Genomic DNA, 18160 nt, shown 5'->3' on the forward strand with positions numbered 1-18160 from the left:
ATGTTTTACATCTATTGCTATATTTCAGAAAGATCCGTGCAGTCGTTCTAGAGATACCTTTAAACAAACATCCATCCAAATATTAACATTAATAATATTAGTAAGATAGCAGTTAACTAGCCTATGTTACTCTTTTTTTTTATATCATAAGGTGGCAAACGAGCGAGCGGCCACCTGAAATCGCTGAAATAGCGAAGTGACTGCTGCCCAAAGACATACGCAATTGCATATGCGTTGCCTACCTTTAATCGACGGAGGAGAGGATGCACAGAAAGAAAATATCTTCCCTTTCCATGCGTCCTCTCATCCGGAAAGTCAACTTCCACTTCCCATCCTTTCCTTATAAAGAAAAGGTTGGGGATAATGTAACTTTCTAATGATGAAAGGATTTCCAGTAGTTTTTGAGTTCATTTGTTACAAACATCTTCTTCAAGTTAAGTAGTAAGTTGACAAACAATATTAAGAACTTAAAGCGAACCTTAGTTTTGGTTCATATTTAGTTTATTAATAAAATATCCTTCGATATAATTAACATCTCTTTGATCTGCCGAATTGAACAATAGCATTTATCAAGAAGCCGGAATTCGGATAGAAAGAGAGGGCTCCACGTGTGAGGGAGAGGGCGCAGTCACGTTTTAAAGTTTACCGCGAGTCGATGTCGAGTTATTGTAATGAATATGATATAAATAAGATTTGTAAATGGCGAACAAAAATACATGGAGTCGCTTCTTTAGTTAATAGATATAAAGAGCGTCGGTGGCTCAGGGGTCAAGCACTTGACTTGCAATCTGCAGGTCCTGGGTTTGAATCCCGCCATGTACCAATGTGTTTTTCGATTTCCAATTTACATATGTACATTTATCCGACGTTCTTACGGTGAAGGAAAACATCGTGATGCAACCTGCACATATCTGAGAAGAAATTCAAAGATATGTGTGAAGTCAACCAACCCGCACTTGGCCAGCGTGGTTGACTATGGCCTAATCACCCTTAACTTAGGGTAGGCTCCGAGCCCCTCGGTGGGGGCGTACAGTGAGCTCATGATGATGAAGTGTCTCTTTGCTCATTACCGCTTAAAAGTAATTTTTTTCTTAAATAATAATAATACAGAAATAGGTGTCATACTTAGTTTTTTAGCATAGACCTATCTAAATTCTTTACTTATTATGTTACCTAACTTAGTTTTAATTATCTTATAGCGGTGACTTTTATAGAAAGATAATTTTAGTTTATTATTCAAATCAAGTAAATTTTACAATATTTGTTTCATGCATCCGCTCTATATATTTTCTGTTCCAAGTAACAAGAATGCAACTTCGCGACTTCATTCGCTCCCGCGGGCCTTTTTGCGTCTGCCATTCACGGTACCATTCGAAAATGCTGCAACATAAATACGACAGATTTTTGCACGCAAATCTACCTTTTTCGTTTCTTACCAAACAAAAACATCCTAATGTATTGAAAAAGACAAGAAAAAAATATTTTTCACTTTTATTAAACTTCAATTCAATTTATTATTAATCTTACTTCTTACTAATATAAATGCGAATGTTTAGATGGATGTTTGTTTGAAAGTCTCCAGAACGGCTTAAGAGATCTTAGTCAAATTTGGCATAGATGTAGAACACAGTCTGGAAGAACATATAGACTACTAATGAAGTTTTTTTTGCATTCCGCGCGGACGGAGTCGTGGGCTACAGCTAGTATTAGTTATAATATTAGACGATCGCTTATTAAACCTAGTTTTTATTAACTCGTGGTGTATGTTTGTATGTCTTTATCAATGTTATAAAGTCATATTAAATTATGTACAACGCCATCTATACAAATATGTATAAAACTAAGAAATTATAGATTTTTAATTAAAAACTAATCGGTATCAATATCTTATCGATTTAATTAATGATATACGGAAATATAAAGATATTATATTATACACTAATATAAACATTTTAATTTATATAAAACAAATATTAAATAAAAAAACAAATTAAAACATGGTTAGCGTATGGCAAGCCTTATTGAGTCAATATGGCGCGGTGGATAAGACGTCGGTGCGTTTGATTTGTTATAAGTAACATTAGCGTTAAATCGAATGCCGTTTATTGCCCTCTTTAAGTTATTAACTGGTTCCAATAATTACTTTGCTAAGTTTGCCACCGCGTATTAGGTAATATCTTCCGGGTAACTTTATCATCGATCTAGCAAATATCTTACTTCTAACTATATTACATCTTTATTCGTTTAATTTAACCAGTAATTAACTAGTCTATAAGTTAACGTAACTACTAACTACTAGAAATATAAGGCTTTCCTTATTGAGTTTTAGATTTTTGTGTAAGAGAAGGATAACGTTTTCGTAGCTTAAACGACTTGATTGCACAAGTTTGAGTCATTAGATTCATATTATCTGGAAGTGACATTGGATTACAATATGTCAAGTTTATAGGTTATTTAAATGGAATACAACAAGCGAGAAACCTCTATAAACGAGTCTCCGTCACTTCCAAGCGAGAAAGTCAGGTAGCTAGGTAAGCGAGATAAATATTGTCTCTTGGACTCTCGCTTAACCAAGTTTTTTTTTATAACAGAAGGGGGCAAACGAGCAACGAGTACACCGAGGTGTTCAACGACGCCCATGGACATCAGAAATACCAGAGGAACCGCAGGTACGTTGTTAACCAAGTTAGACTGCAATTAAATTAAATATCATTATTCACACATACTATATGTTAACGTTAAACCTACGATTAATCATTATTTATGTTGCTTGCAAATTAATTTTCCTAAACAATTTATTTACATACCAAATAAATTTTGAATTATTTCGTAGAAATCTGCGTTACCGCGCCCATCATAGTGAATGTCTCGCCTCCCACATGCAAGACTTGATTGTATCAACTGCACCTTAAACACACCTCTATATCAAGCTATTTATAATATTGTGTAATTGCTAACTGATAAAGCTCTAAGAGTTGCCTCTAGGTGTGACTAAACTACTGTAGCGAAAAGGTAACGAGATAATGTATTTCGGAATTATTTGAACATGCACAGAATAGAGGAACATTTAATTTTATTTAAGATCCGTTTGGCCGTTCCGGGGATACCTTCAAACAAACATCAATCTACCCATCCATCTAAACATTCGCATTTATAATATTAGAAAGATTGTCTGTTTTGTAGAGAATAACCTAATAATAGGTCGTTTGGTTATTATAGGTTCACCGATACTGTAGGGTTTTCAAGCAAGTGCTTGACCACTGAGCCACCGACCGAAGAATCACGAATTATAGAAGTCGTATTATTTGTTTGAGCGTCGGTGGCTCAGTGGTCAAGCACTTGACTTGCAATCTGCAGGTCCTGGGTTCGAATCCCGCCATGTACCAACGTGTTTTTCGATTTCCGATTTACATATTTACATTTATCCGACGTTCTTAGAGTGAAGGAAAACATCGTGATGCAACCTGCACATATCTGAGAAGAAATTAAAAGATATGTGTGAAGTCAACCAACCCGCACTTGGGCAGCGTGGTTGACTATGGCCTAATCACCCTTAACTTAGGGTAGGCTCCGAGCCCCTCGGTGGGGACGTATAGTGAGCTGATGATGATGATGATGATGATTATTTTTTTAACATAATTGTCCTTCTAAATACCATTAAATACTGTCGGAGTTTCAAAGAAATACTAAAATATATTCTAAACATTACAAAAGAAATATTTAATTATAGTTTAGTAGGTTTGATAATATATGAACATGTCTAACAACGTTAATCATTGAAATTATGATTGGCGATTTCGTGCCAAAACATATAGCGTTGTACAAAATTTGAATAGTGCTTAACAAATGCCAAAACGATTAGTTAATGCATTTGATAAATTGTTGCAATTTATTGGCGGCTTAATGGCAAATTGCTAGAGATTTGTTATGTTCGGCGCTTGGAGGTAACACCTAAACCTTTTGACTTTGAAGAGACAGGACCTGTCAAGCTTGCGCAATCCTTTCTGTAAAATAGAAACAAACAATGTTGCTTGTGTACTCGGGTTGTTGAGATGTGTAATTAAATGTGCTTTTGAATCAGTATGCATTCGTAAAGATATTGATATTTAAATCAGTGTTGGTGTACACAAACACGTTTGATTGTAATGCCCTTGTGCGAAAATGTCAGAATTTATTTAGTAAAACAACAGTTCTTTGCTTAGTCCGTATCTCTATAATCAAAGATTGAACCGATTGAACGTTATGTTACTAATATTATAGCTTTAACTATCCAGCTGGATAATTATGTCTGCTTTAATATTTACTTCCTAAATAATACTGGCACGGACTGGTGGTAATAAATACAAGTTTAGTTTGACTGGATCAAGCAATAATAAAATTGTTAAAAAAAATAATTCCGTTTCACACGAAAAAACAAGCAATTTAATTACTTCAATCCTTTGTCAAACCTTCATGACGAAATATGTATTTACTTTAAGAATTGTTTTTTAAAAATCCCTTATTTATTTTTTTCATAATTAATCTGAACTAAAACTGCTGTAATTGATTCTATGTTCTGTTAGCAGTTATTGATAATACTAAGACATGAATACAATATAGCAGAGCCGAGTAACGGTGCAGTTAAGACAGGACCACACTATAGCTATCGAGTAAGGAACACAATCGGCCCCTGTCCTAGCCCGCCGTCGCCCGCGCATATACCCATATCGAAGTTAGCTTCTGTTTGATTTATTTTCTTATATGCAGCTAGAATAACTGTTAACAAAATGAGGATTGCCTACGTCATGTGTCGAAGAAAAAAATCTTTTTAAAATACATATTTTATAATGTTCTTCTTAATTATTTTTATTTTTAATTCCTTATTAAAAATTTTAAAAAAAAAGATAAACTACTCGTTAAGACAACTTATACGAAGCCAAACTAGATGAAATTGTTACGTTTCATTGCGAAATTCCTACGGCCGTCTTCCAGTTCCATCATCAGATCAGCACCATCATAATATTGCATTGTGAGGCATTATTTGAGTGATTACATATTAGTGTTAATCAGGGATGTGGACGAAATTTATTTCGTAAGAATTAATAACAAACATCAGGACTGAAGAAATATTTATAAATATGTATAAAAGTAAAGTCATTCATACAATCATTTACTCTATTTATTTCTTATAATTCATTAGTATTTCGTTCACACACTCATTGTTAACTTATCGCTTAATCTAAAGGCGTGAAAATCTAACCCTTTCACCGCCGCGACCAATTTGAATATCTCCCAGATAACCATGACCCGCAATGCTTTTACTTTGTTAACCATACATGGCGGAGCATTACCTTCGTATATCTTAGGATATCGACCCTTTTACAATATCAAAATCAACTTAACAATTATAAAGGTAGTTATATTGAAGATAGTGGTCGCCCGAGACTCCGTCCGCGCGGAAGTAAAAAAAAAACATAATTAGTAGCCTATGCGTTCTTCCAGGCTATGTTCTATATGTATGCCAAATTTCATCAAGATTCGTTAAACCGTTCCGGAGATACCTTCAAGCAAACATCTAAACATTCACATTTATAATATTAGTAAAATAAAGCTACAAATAACAAAAAAATTTAATTATCTGTTGTCGTGATACATTGCTTAAAAATAATTAAAAAATATCGATTCTCTACCACTGTAACCTCACCCTAAAAGATCGAATGCTCTTCTATTTATGTTGCGCGGACGCATAGTAGCGACCTTTAAGGCTAATGTCAGATTAGATTCCTCCCAACACGTATACACCTTATATAGATCATAATAGAGCCGGTGAATTCAATTTGAACCATGTACATACTGCTCGAAAACTTCAACACACGGATTCAATACAGAAGCTGTGTTTTATTCATTAATAGTGTTATTTCCATACATAGTAATAATGCCTTTTCACACGAGGGTAGACCAGTAAATAGTACAGCCCCCTTTTTTTTCCAGAGAGGAATTCTTTATGCTTACTCCGCGCCCCGGGGGGGACGCGGTAGCTATGTGGGATTCTCCTCCATAATGGAGGCATACCCACTAAACCTCTCTGTTCCTCCAACGCATCGGGACGGCACCACGGGCACGCTTTCGCTCTCGTCCGCGGCCCGAATAGTAGAGCCCCCTAAGACTAAGTTCATTCGCTCCAAAGCGATACCATGATGAACTTCAAAAATTGATAGAACTGACATTAACTTTCGATAGTCACGTGATTGTCTCATGTCAATTTCATATATTTGTAAAATTTGTTTTGGCTTTCGGATCGAATGAGTTTTGTCTGACCCCGCTATACTACAGCGTCTTACTGCTTGGCTTCATTTGTTTAGCATATATTGTCTTGACTTCTGTCATAGAGTGCGATAAAAAGCGGGATAACTTGACGCCTGTCTTTTTTGTGGTCGTGGTAAAGCACTGGGTCATTCGTATCAGGCGGGTCCACGGAAGTAAGCTAAAGCGTTCCCGTGGCGCCCGCCATAATGCGTCAGAGGGCAGTCAGGTTTTAGTGGGTATTCTGGTCACCTTCTGTGGCCGGCGAGTCCCACACTCCCTACGCCATTGCACCGCCCGGCGTAGGCGTGCGTAAATGCATTTCCTGACTATTAAAAAAAAGGGTCATTCGTATAATACCTAATGTTGCTATGAATTGCTGTTGTTCAAAGCATTGTAACGTGCTACTACCGAAACCCTTTGTAGGAACATTTTTATTGTATTTTTTGATTGTTTTTAAGTATTCCAATTTTGAAAAAAAAATACTTTGGTAATTAAGATTAATGTTTACCAAATTACATTTGACACCTTACAATACGATTCTAAGATTTACGTAAAACAAAGCTTATTTCAGTTTTCGTAATTATCAACCCTGTCGCGCCACTGTACTTCCTATACTTGTTGGAGAGTAAATATCGCTATTTATATATAAATTCTAGCAGCAAACATTAATTACAAGATACTAACGACTCTTGGTATTATAGAAACATCGTTATCTTGTAATATACAGTCACGGTCAAAAGTGGTATTGATACGAATAATATCGGAAAAAGTTGCTATAATAAAGCTTATAAAAAGACATAATATTTTTAGGTACGAGTAACTAATCTTTTGTTCCTTTGTATTACATATGTATTAAATTAATTAATATCAATAATAAAATTAAACAAAAAATTAAAACGTACTCGTAACGTACTCTACGATTCATGACAAGTTTTACCATAGGTTCCTGAGACCAAAATCTGTATAAAACATAACGTCATCTGAGAAAGATAACAATGTGTTGTAAACGGAGATATTAGTTTGAGAAACCAATAGTTAAAAATAAAAAACAATATGACTATTAAAATTAATTGTTTTTTAAACATTTTATATTTATGTTGGTGACTGTACCAGGCGATGCAATCCGCTAGTGGAGCCCGTTTACGCCATCCCGGGTCGAGATGTCAGAACAATATCATTTATCGTTTCAATTGCAAACACTAGATAATTTCATAAGTGCGTATTAAAATAATTTTACAATATTAAAATACAACACTGACATATCATCATCTCTTTCATTGTTTTTTTACAAATAGAGATGGATACTTGTCAGTTGTAACACACAGCATCATCAGCTGATACGACCCCACTGAGGAGCTCGTAGCCTACCATAAGTTAGTGACTAGGCCATAGTCAGCGCTGGCATAGTGCGGGTTGACTTCACACATATCTTTAAATTCCAAGATATGTACAGCATCACGATGTTTTCCGTTGAATAAATGTACATATGTTAATCGAAAAATTGGTACAATTGAGACACCGACGACCTTGAACAAACAATCGCCCAATGCAATGCAGTGAAATTTCTATTGCGTATGTTATCTCTTTCATTCACTTTGACAAAACAGAGACAACGATATGGTTTAATAAATGTTAAAGATTAAGGAAAAGTACAGGATAACGCATTATTGTAGACATAGTAGTGTTCACACATTTGCCTTTCACTGCGGTTACGCATCGTAGCTTGTCTAATGCTCACGACCTGCCTCACCTGACCTCTGATGACTATTAATGTCCCGCACTTTGATGCAAAATTAATTATTGTATTTTACGAAAATGTCAATTTAAAAGACTCTAAAATGGCCATAAATACATACATACATTATTTAAATATTACTAATCTCTTTTTCACGCCTCTTAATTATTGTCTAGACTACATGACTAGCCGTGGGTTTCTGGGACCAGTATCTCTGTATAAAACCTATCGTCAACCCTGTCATTATCGTTGACAACACAATGGTAATATGTTATAAACAGATATTTTGGACTCAGAAACCCACAGTATAATCTGCTTTCTTATGTCTATAATTTGTTCTAACTAAAAGGGAAAAGTTATCAATAGTTTCTTAGCTATGTTATTTTTCAACGTTTAAAGAGAATCTACGTCTAAGGCGCTTCAAGTGCGTTACCACAGTACCTATAGTCATGGGTAACACAAGCTGTGAAATCATTATATAAGCTGATTGTAACATTAGCATCGTAGTGTGTGACCACACTACGGCAGGAGATTGCCGTCTTGCCACATCGGTCGTCCGCAAGGACTATTACGTTAATAGACTTTGCAGTAATACTGTAAATTGTACTTCATAATGTCAAAATTATTATACATCTATTCTAGTAGCTCAGACTTCGATATAAAAAAAATCTTATCAATATTATGAATGCGAATGTTTGGATGGATGTTTGTTAGAAGGTTTCTCCAGAACGCCGCTTGAATCTCGCTGAAATTTGGCTTAGGTGTAGAACATAGTCTGGAAAAACATAAAGGCTACTCAAGTTTTTTTAAGTCCTAGGGACTTACTTTAAAATACGTATTATATATAAATGTCTCGAAATTGTAAAATTTACTTTAAAGTTTGCCGTCTGTTGTCACTACTACGATTTGAATTCATTAAACATTGCAATGAATATGTTTTTCTTATTTAATATGGTACTTTACCGTGATAGAATTGTAGAGCCGCAACCAAATATGGCACAAAGGGTTGTCTGTTTGTCTGACGACTGCTTCATGTCAGCTTTAATTAACAGGACAATGACTTAATTATATATCATTATATTGGAGATAGGAGCACACGATACATTACTGCTGTAGAGATATTCGAACGGAAGTGTATTGGACGTCCCATTTCAATATACTAACTATCGCCCGTTTCTCAGTTCACGCAGGATTAAAAAAACTTAATAAGTACGTGTGTTCTTCCAGACTATGATCGTCTATGTCAAAGTTCAGCGAGATCCATGCAGTCGTTCATGAGTTACCTTCAAACAATCATATATCCATCCAAACATTCTAATAAGTAAATAAAACAAAGTTTAACTACATGGTAAGACAAAGGTACACTAAATCAACCTGTCGTAGTCAATTAAGGTACCTCGATAGAAACATTTAAACGGGAAATATGAGGTCGCTTGCAACATTTAATTGGAGCGTAGAGACGGAACTACAATACAGTACAGTTATTTCTTACTTAAAATGAATTCTTTCCTGTTATATGTCTGATGTTTTCCTTTACCGTAAGACATCGGATAAGTGTACATATGTACATATGACTGGATTCGAACCCAGGACCTAAGGATTACATGTCAAGTGATTAACCCCTGAGTCACCGACGCTGTTATTTATTATGATTACGAATATTTTATAATATTGATCATCACCCCCAACTTAGGGTAAGCTCCGAGCCTCGGTGGGGGTTTTTTATATCTCTTTTAAAGTTTTTATTTTTATTTTATAATGTAACTTAATTTGACATGATTTAAGTAATCCAGACTACAATTTGCCTGTATTGTAATATTAGTTAGCAAGGAACAGACCTAATGAAGCTCTACAGCCTGTAATCAACACTACGCAGTCCGGCTGGATCACGATTACACTTCTCAGAACAATCACCTAGGATATTATGTGGTACTGATCCAACTTGTTAGTTAATATCAAATTATACTATAAATATCTCTCATATTAATAAAAAAAATACTTAGTAATTTAATTTATGATTATCAAGTTATCGTCCGCGACTCAGACCGTGCGGAATTTAAAAATAGTAACCTATGTGTTCTTCCAGGCTGAGTTCTATATCTATGCCAAATTTTATATCGATCCGTTCTGCCGTCCTGGCTATGTTCAAATAAACATCTAAACATTCGCATTTATAATATTAGTAAGAAATAAATTAATGAATTTATTTTTCTTTAAGTTTCAACAATAAATTTTCTATTTGAATAGTTGGTTGGTACATTAGTCATGGTAACCAACATTTGTGACATGAATAAGGCATAGCTTACATCGCCTCCATAGCTCAGGGGTTAGAGCACTGGTCTTGTAAACCAGGGGTCGAGAGTTCAAATCTCTCTGGGGGCAATCAATATCAATATATGATTTTTAAAGAAATGTAATTTTTTGGATTTTCAAGACATTTTTTATACAGAACAACTATGTTATAAATGTGAATGTTTAGATGGATGTTTGTTAGAAGGTATCTCCAGAACAACTACATGGATCTCGCTGAAATTTATCATAGATGTAGAACATACACTGGAAGAACACAGAGACGACTAATTAAGTTTTTTTTTTAATTCCACGAGGACGAACAACGAACTAGTTTTGATAATAATATATTCAACAGACATACCCTAAATTTGGATTTAAAAGAATAATAGAAACAGTAACCTGAAATCGAAGCGAAGTTTAAAGCAGTTTGGAACCTCCGCGTCGACAACCATTCAACTTGATTTCTTTTACACAACTTTATGAAATGTTAAAACTGTTTTCTTCACTGTACAATCTAAGTTTACCTATTTCTTTTCAATTGTCTACAAGATTGCATCTTTGATTTTATGTTTGTTTAAAAACGATGACAAAGTCCTTAGAAACGATTCCAAAATGTTTGACAAAGATTAAGTGACAGCTTAGTTAAAATTAGTTATCAGTTTTACTAGATGTGAAAAAGAGAAGAGATCTTTGGAAATTATCTTTGTTTTCATACATGTCTTTGTTGTATGTTTTTTGTTCAATCTTATATTGAAGTATGTTATTAACTAATTTGATTTCTTTATTTGATGTTATATCTAATATAATAGAGTCACATTATTTGAACAGCTGTAGAGAGATGCTAACGTAATTCCATTACAGAGATCGCGGTAGCTTTTGCGTTAGTTTTTGCTACTTTAAATTAAATTGGACGTCTTTGTCTCTGCGAACCTAAATATTAGCTACTTAATTCAAATGTTTCTACAATTGGTAGATTCTATTCGATGAAGGTAATTTTTGCTGTCACTTATTGAAAATCCGTTTTGTTGCTGACCTTTTCATGCGAATACGAATTCTAAAGTCGATGCAAATCTAGTAGTAGTAAACTGATAAGCGAATTGTGATCTCCCAAGACATATATTTGACACAACGGTGTCCAAATACTAAATAATTGTTTTTTTTTTCATAAGGTGGCAAACGAGCGAGCGGCCACCTAAAATCGCTGAAATAGCGAAGTGACCGTTGCCCATAGACAGAAAGAAAATATCATTCCTTTCCATGCATCCTCTCATCCGGAAAGTCCACTACCACTTCCCATCCTTTCCTTATGGCAAAAAGGGTGGGAAAGGGAAGAGGTCTAAATTAGGCCTCCAGTACGCACACTCATCAGACGAAACGCGGAATTGCTTCCACTTTACCTGTCTTCACAACTGCCTGCCTGCCTATGCCTGTTACAACTGAATAATTAGAAAACATACAATTTCAAAGTATTCCGTTGTAACTGAAAACTAACGCGACATTATTCTAGTGAATCTTAAACGAGATTACATTTAAGTCTTGCTCCGCTAAAACCGTTTAATTTTGCTCTTTTTAGCGTAATAAATTACGAGGACGCTAAATGCGCCGCGCCAAGTCCGCTCCCAGAATTAATTATTTTCTTTCTGCAGAGACGGAATCGCCGATAGTTTCTTGTGAAAAGATAAATGGACGTAAATAAACTCTTTAGATGGAGGTAATGTAAAACAATTGCAATACGAATTTTTCATAGGTATGTAATATCCCGAGAGGGAGCTGCCTCCGAGAGGGAGCTGCCTCGGCAGCTGACGCAGACGGGGCCGCGGACGAGAGCGAAAGCGTGCCCATGGCTTCGTCCCGATGCGTTGGAGGAACAGAGAGGTTTAGTGGGTATGCCTCCGCTATGGAGGAGAATCCCACATACCATCCAACTACCGCGTCCTCCCCGGGGCGCGGAGTATGCATAAAGCATTCCCCTCTGAAAAAAAAAAGGTATGTATTTAATATCGGTTATACCGTGCATAAAAATACTCAGAACAGAACAGAAGGGAAGAGAAGAGAGAAAAAAAAGAAGTTTCAAGCTCCTAACTGAGAAAATGACGCCATTCCTATTCAATTATCCATCCCCACATTCAACCCCTTACAACCCTTTTTGCGTGTTACAATTTCATTCTAGTCAGACCAGTAGTTTTTACTTAAAAGAAGGACAAACAGACAGACAGAGTTACTTTCGATTTTGTAATATTAGTAAAGATTAACAGATTATCGTTATCATTAAACTGAGCATGACAATTAGTTTGAACATATGAATAATTCAGTTGACAATAATTTCAATTTGACATACAATTGAATTGCTATCACTGTATTGGCTTTACATGACATTACCGAGTGTGAATGTAATATGTATGGTTATGTATGGCATTCATTGTTTTACAATAAAACTCGTATAATAATAACACAATTAAAACAATAAACAGTGAAACATATTTAACAAAAACATTGTTTATCTATCATATGAGTTTCTTGTAATGTTTAAAGGCAAATTTCTGTACGTCCTTCATATCCTCGGTAGTATAGTGGTAAGTATCCCCGCCTGTCACGCGGGAGACCGGGGTTCGATTCCCCGCCGGGGAGGATTTACTTTTGCTGTTGAAAGCAATACCACAATTTTGCGGTTTAAAGAAACTAATTAAATTGTTTTTTTTTCAAGCAAACTTTTAAGTGATGAGTTGGGTTACCAACTATCTTATACGTCATAAATCTAAAAACCTCTTCAGACAAGAAAATAGAAGTATAGGTTTAGGTCTTTACCTAGTACTCAATAAGGATTTATTTATTAGCTCGTTGTTTTTTGAGTATTTGTCTGGTTTGTAATTCTGACGCCTAAATTGGTGGACCTTAATATCGCCTCCATAGCTCAGGGGTTAGAGCACTGGTCTTGTAAACCAGGGGTCGAGAGTTCAAATCTCTCTGGGGGCAATGCGGGAATCGTCTTTTCTTTTGTTTAGGAACAGTTATATACTAAATCTTTTTTTATATTTCCAGGATTCACAAGGAAAGGATCAAGATTCGATCGTCAGAACACATCAAGACAAAGCTCAACTTAAGAAACATTTGTTCGTGATATTTAGATTTAAACTGTCGTATTTATAAAGAGAATAAAGGTTTATAAATGAAACGATCGTTTAAAGTAAATGTATTTAAGTGTATTAGCAACGTTGGTACATGACATTACAGAATAATACTGTCGTGGGATATTATCGTAAGACGCGGCGCCATCTGCCGGCCGCCATAACAAATATACTAGAATACAGAGTAAAAAAAACCTCATCACCCGTACAATATAAATCGTGCACGTCTATGCAACATACAATATTCAATACAACTTTAAATACGCACCTATTACATCTATAAATTCAATAACTGATTATTTTAATACATTAAGGACACTACTGATAAATATAAAAAACGTGAGCATTCATACAAATAGGAGATTTATTTCACTTATCAATACGCTTTTATAATAAGGATGATCAAAAAACCAAAAATTAAGTGTTGCCATATGCCAAATTAATTTGTTACAATTGGCTAACTTGACAGATGTCAACTAGTGACAGGAAAATATTCAAGTTTGAAAATGTTTGACACAAAAATTAAAATGTTTACTGCTTTCAATCATCCTTATAAAAGTTAATACGAATTTTATTATAGCACAATCATCAAACTCCATTCGTACAGAAATCGAATCGTACCGAATACAGCCCTATACCATGAGAAATTTCTACATTAGTCAATTACACTAAAAAATATTACTAATATTTTCTAGTACCCATACATATACTCGGTAAAAAATACTACAAAACTGCATGTGAAAGCGTTAACACAAAAAAAACGAAGAAAAACTGTGAAGTAAAGCGTATCGTACTTACAAGATGGCTATTATTTATGTATTTATGGTAAAAATTTCCAAAAATTTTAATTCCATATTTCGAGTCTTTTACCATTTTAAGCAAATCCATATTTATTATTGTACCCACATAAATATAGGCCATTAAAACCTTCTGCAAATTTAAAATTAAATAAAAAAATAAAGGAAAGTAAAAGGAAACGAAAAAAAAACAAAACATAAAATCATGACGTTTATTCTCTTTGAAAATTATAATATATCTGTACGCTTGAGAATTTTTTTTAATCTACATACATAAGAAAAATTTAATTATTTCTACATAAAGTCGCAACGACAAACGAAGATTGCCTTTGTTAAAATATTTACTTTTTTATCATAAAATTTTTAAATAAAATATAAATAATCGAGTATTACCGTTCCAACAACTCTATAATCTATGGTTGACCATAGATATTAATATATTTTTTAAAACCGTGGCATAACACTAGAGTATAGATCCCCATAGATGTCACTACGATGACTTAATAATTACTTCGAAATTTTAGAGATCTGTGAAATGGAAGATAAATGACGAGATACGAACATAACCGTGGGCTTTCACTACATTAACATCTGTATAAAACATTGTAATGACGAGCAATAAAAACCCACGGTTAAACTGCAACTATACAAGTTTAGAACATGGTATATAATGCTATGTAAAAAAAACTCTAATAGTTCCTACATTGTCTAATAATTCACGTAACGCAACCATAAATGTAGAGTTAAACACGATTAAATACACTTAAGTATACTTAACTAAACAGCTTTTAGGTTATAAAGTGGAAATAATGAAAACATCACTTCATAGAAGCGACATTGGCTGGCAAGCGACATCAAACTGTTTGTTACCTTACATTTGTCTTGTTTTATTAAAAAATATACAAAAAACTTACAAAATACTTAAAAATCAATATAATGCACTGGATGAGGGTAGTTTTGTACCAGGTTGCTCAGTCGATGCTCAGTCCGGGCCTGACGCGGACGTATTGAAAAATGCATTCATTGTGCATAAAAATATATCCAAAAAACGAACATCACAAAAACCCTTATCACTTATTGCCTACCTAATATTGATATCATATGGTCGATAAATAAATAATTACAATACTAAATATTATCCTACGAGTAACAATGGCGGATCTGGGAATATTTAGGGGGTCGACACGCCCAAAATAGGGATTATGAAAAATTTAAAACCACATTATTTCTGTGATTTAAATCAAAATAAGATATGCTAGTTAAATATTCAAAATGTTTATTTCATTTTAACTTATCATGTCCCCCTGGGATGACCCCCTGGGATCCGTCAATGTGTACACAAGTTCACGGAGGGTAATCGAGCAAATAATATAATTGTTAAAGCTGCCGACACTCACAAACATTTTATTGATTACATCGAGATCATTCTATAGTCATTTAAAAAACAATGGCGTTTGGTTTTCACTCTAATATAATAAAAATTAATAAAAAATCACTTTAAAATCCAGAAATCACATCTGACTTACTCCTCAAAATCGGTCCAGTTATATAGGCTACAAGACTTCACATGGGAAAAATTATAAATTCGGGAAAAAAATTCCTTTGTTTTCGGGTAATTTTTTAACTAAAGAATTGATTTTTTAACATTCTGTTAAAATTTGAACCAATTCTGTAGGAAAAATATAGGAAATAAATGTCTTTGTTAGGAGCAGGGTAGTCGCTACAAATGTCGACCACGTAACTTTAAAAACACCATTGTTTCTTAAACTTTCCTCTAACTTGAAGTAAAAACTCAATAATATAGTGGGACTTAACTGTATACGAAAAATTAAGAAATTTATTAAAAAAAAATTACTTGTAATTAAAGTTATGTCACAACTAAAAAATTTGGTATGGTATGAAAATATTCAGGAAATTCAATTTTTTGTTTTATTAAACAATTAAATCCCACTGTTCTGTGTAAATAATTAAAACACAAATTTGTTGGTTACTAACATTTAAAATCACAAACATGACGTATAATGTAAAATCAAGTTTTTTTTTACATGCAATTACATTCATATAATGTAAAGAATAGGAAATTTGTCAAAGAATTTGCAACAAGAGAACTATGATCTTGTATTTTACTCTGCACTGAAACTTCCTTTAATATTGCCATCCTTTACAATCTCTGTGGAATAAACAAAGACAACAAGATATGACTTCCCGAGGTTTTTTTTTAATTTAGAGAATTGGTTACAATATTTTTTTTTCAATTAAAATGGTTATAATGACAAATGTCCCATTCTTTACTATAGCTGGCAGCTGTTTCCCGACTGTCAAGTAATAAGGCGATAAAAATGTGTCGCATAATGAATCTTATATCTATATACATAAGACGGATATTCCTTAAGATATATAAAGGACAATAGACACCTATAATACAATTAGAGGGCCGTGGAATGGATACAAAATATTACAAAATTGTATAATCCTATGAGACCTATTCAGGAAATCTTTATAGATTTGCGCTCGAATAGGACAGCGTGCTACAACTAGGTCATTCATAAATTAATTAACAATTATTCAAACTTGGAATAGTAAAAATGGAGATTAATGGGCATATACGTATCAATGAATAATGAACCTTACAGTTTAAGATATAAGAAGTATTTTCGTAAATTCGGTGAGCCTCGAAATATTCTACAACACATTTGACCTTGAAATTTCACTGCCGTGACACTCGTATTGTTTTCAAACAAGTGTATCAACAGTGGAAACACGCAAAGAATACAATGGCACGATTATATACATGGGGAATTGACTTTGTCTTTATTTTACAAAGTAAACGCTACACAGGGTGATACAAGATACAAGATATATTTTTAACGAACATTGTGCGATCAGAAGTTAATATGCATTCGTATATTATAGGCCATTTTATTGGGTACATACAAATTACAGCAGTTAATTATTTGAAATACAACTTGATAACAAATTTTACGTACTATTAATGAAAATGTTATTCGAAATTGATACATACTTTTTTATAATTAACAGTCGTAAATTGTATAGTTTTTAAGCAGACTGTAATTGGCAACACGTTTACCATGAAGTTCCATTGTCACAATACTTGTATTGAAACACAGACTGTCCATTTAAGAGTCTTCTTATTATCTACGTCTTTGTCTATGTTTTCATACAAGTGTTCAGTGGAAACTCACAGCTTAAGAATACAAGAACTCCCTAAATATTACATAACTATACTATATTGACTCCGTGAATTAATTATTATTATATAATGTTTATAGTAAGCACAGAGTAAGTTTATTAGCAAGTAAATAAATGCTTCAAATTGCTGAAAAGTATCAAATAAAACAGATTACTGATGGACAAAATGTTTAAAATTTGATGACAAACGTTTGCCGAAAAACCCAGGGAATGTACAAGATTTAATAAATCAATAAAATGTCTGTGGTAAAAATCACAGATAATACAAGAACACATGTCAAGTTGACAGCTGTCACGATGACAAGACATTTACGTTCGAAAATTTTCAATTTAAAAAAAAAATAGTTACAGAATTATTGAAAAAATCAATTCAAACGAGTCATAAAGTATGGTTATTTTGCCCATCAGTAGTAGATAAGAGATTTGCCCGAAGGATGTGAACCTGGTGTGGTGTATAGTGGAGGCGCGGAGGCTCACCAGGAGGAGGAGGTGGAGGAGGTGGGGGAGCAGGCTAGCGGCTGCTGGGCGGCATGGGCATCTGCGCCTGCACGCCCTGCAGGTTCATGGGCCGCCCGTTGGGGTTGCCCATGCCCAGGCCGTCTTGGTAGTTGTTCACGTCCATTGTTGGCATCTCATCGTTCTGCAAACAACATTATTACCAATACTTAAAAGGTAGAGTTTAGAAAAAATCACACGCTACATTCAAAAAATGTTTG

The 18160-nt window shown here is 34.1% G+C and overlaps 1 protein-coding gene and 3 non-coding genes across 8 annotated transcripts in view; 3 read left to right on the forward strand and 1 right to left on the reverse strand.

Annotated features, from left to right (window-relative positions):
- Positions 1 to 10329: 10329 nt before the first annotated feature.
- TRNAT-UGU (transfer RNA threonine (anticodon UGU)) lies at positions 10330 to 10402 on the forward strand. Its single transcript has one exon. It is a non-coding gene; the product is annotated as a tRNA-Thr (tRNA).
- A 2466-nt stretch (positions 10403 to 12868) lies between these two features.
- TRNAD-GUC (transfer RNA aspartic acid (anticodon GUC)) lies at positions 12869 to 12940 on the forward strand. The gene has a single exon. It is a non-coding gene; the product is annotated as a tRNA-Asp (tRNA).
- Positions 12941 to 13212: 272 nt separating this feature from the next.
- On the forward strand, positions 13213 to 13285 carry TRNAT-UGU (transfer RNA threonine (anticodon UGU)). The gene has a single exon. It is a non-coding gene; the product is annotated as a tRNA-Thr (tRNA).
- Positions 13286 to 14585: 1300 nt separating this feature from the next.
- p120ctn (adherens junction protein p120) overlaps positions 14586 to 18160 on the reverse strand; it is a 57797-nt gene continuing 54222 nt past the window's right edge. For 4 of the 5 annotated variants that reach the window (XM_013319292.1, XM_013319294.1, XM_013319293.1 and 1 more), the window contains one exon: positions 14586 to 18084. In XM_013319292.1, coding sequence (XP_013174746.1) covers positions 17956 to 18084 — 129 coding nt within the window. In that variant the 3' untranslated portion in view covers positions 14586 to 17955. The remainder of the gene's footprint in view (positions 18085 to 18160) is intronic. The other variant, XM_013319296.1, reaches the window with a different exon arrangement.

Source organism: Papilio xuthus, unplaced genomic scaffold (assembly GCF_000836235.2).
Source record: "Papilio xuthus unplaced genomic scaffold, Pxut_1.1 DF826159.1, whole genome shotgun sequence".
Classification (NCBI taxonomy): Eukaryota; Metazoa; Arthropoda; class Insecta; order Lepidoptera; family Papilionidae; genus Papilio; species Papilio xuthus.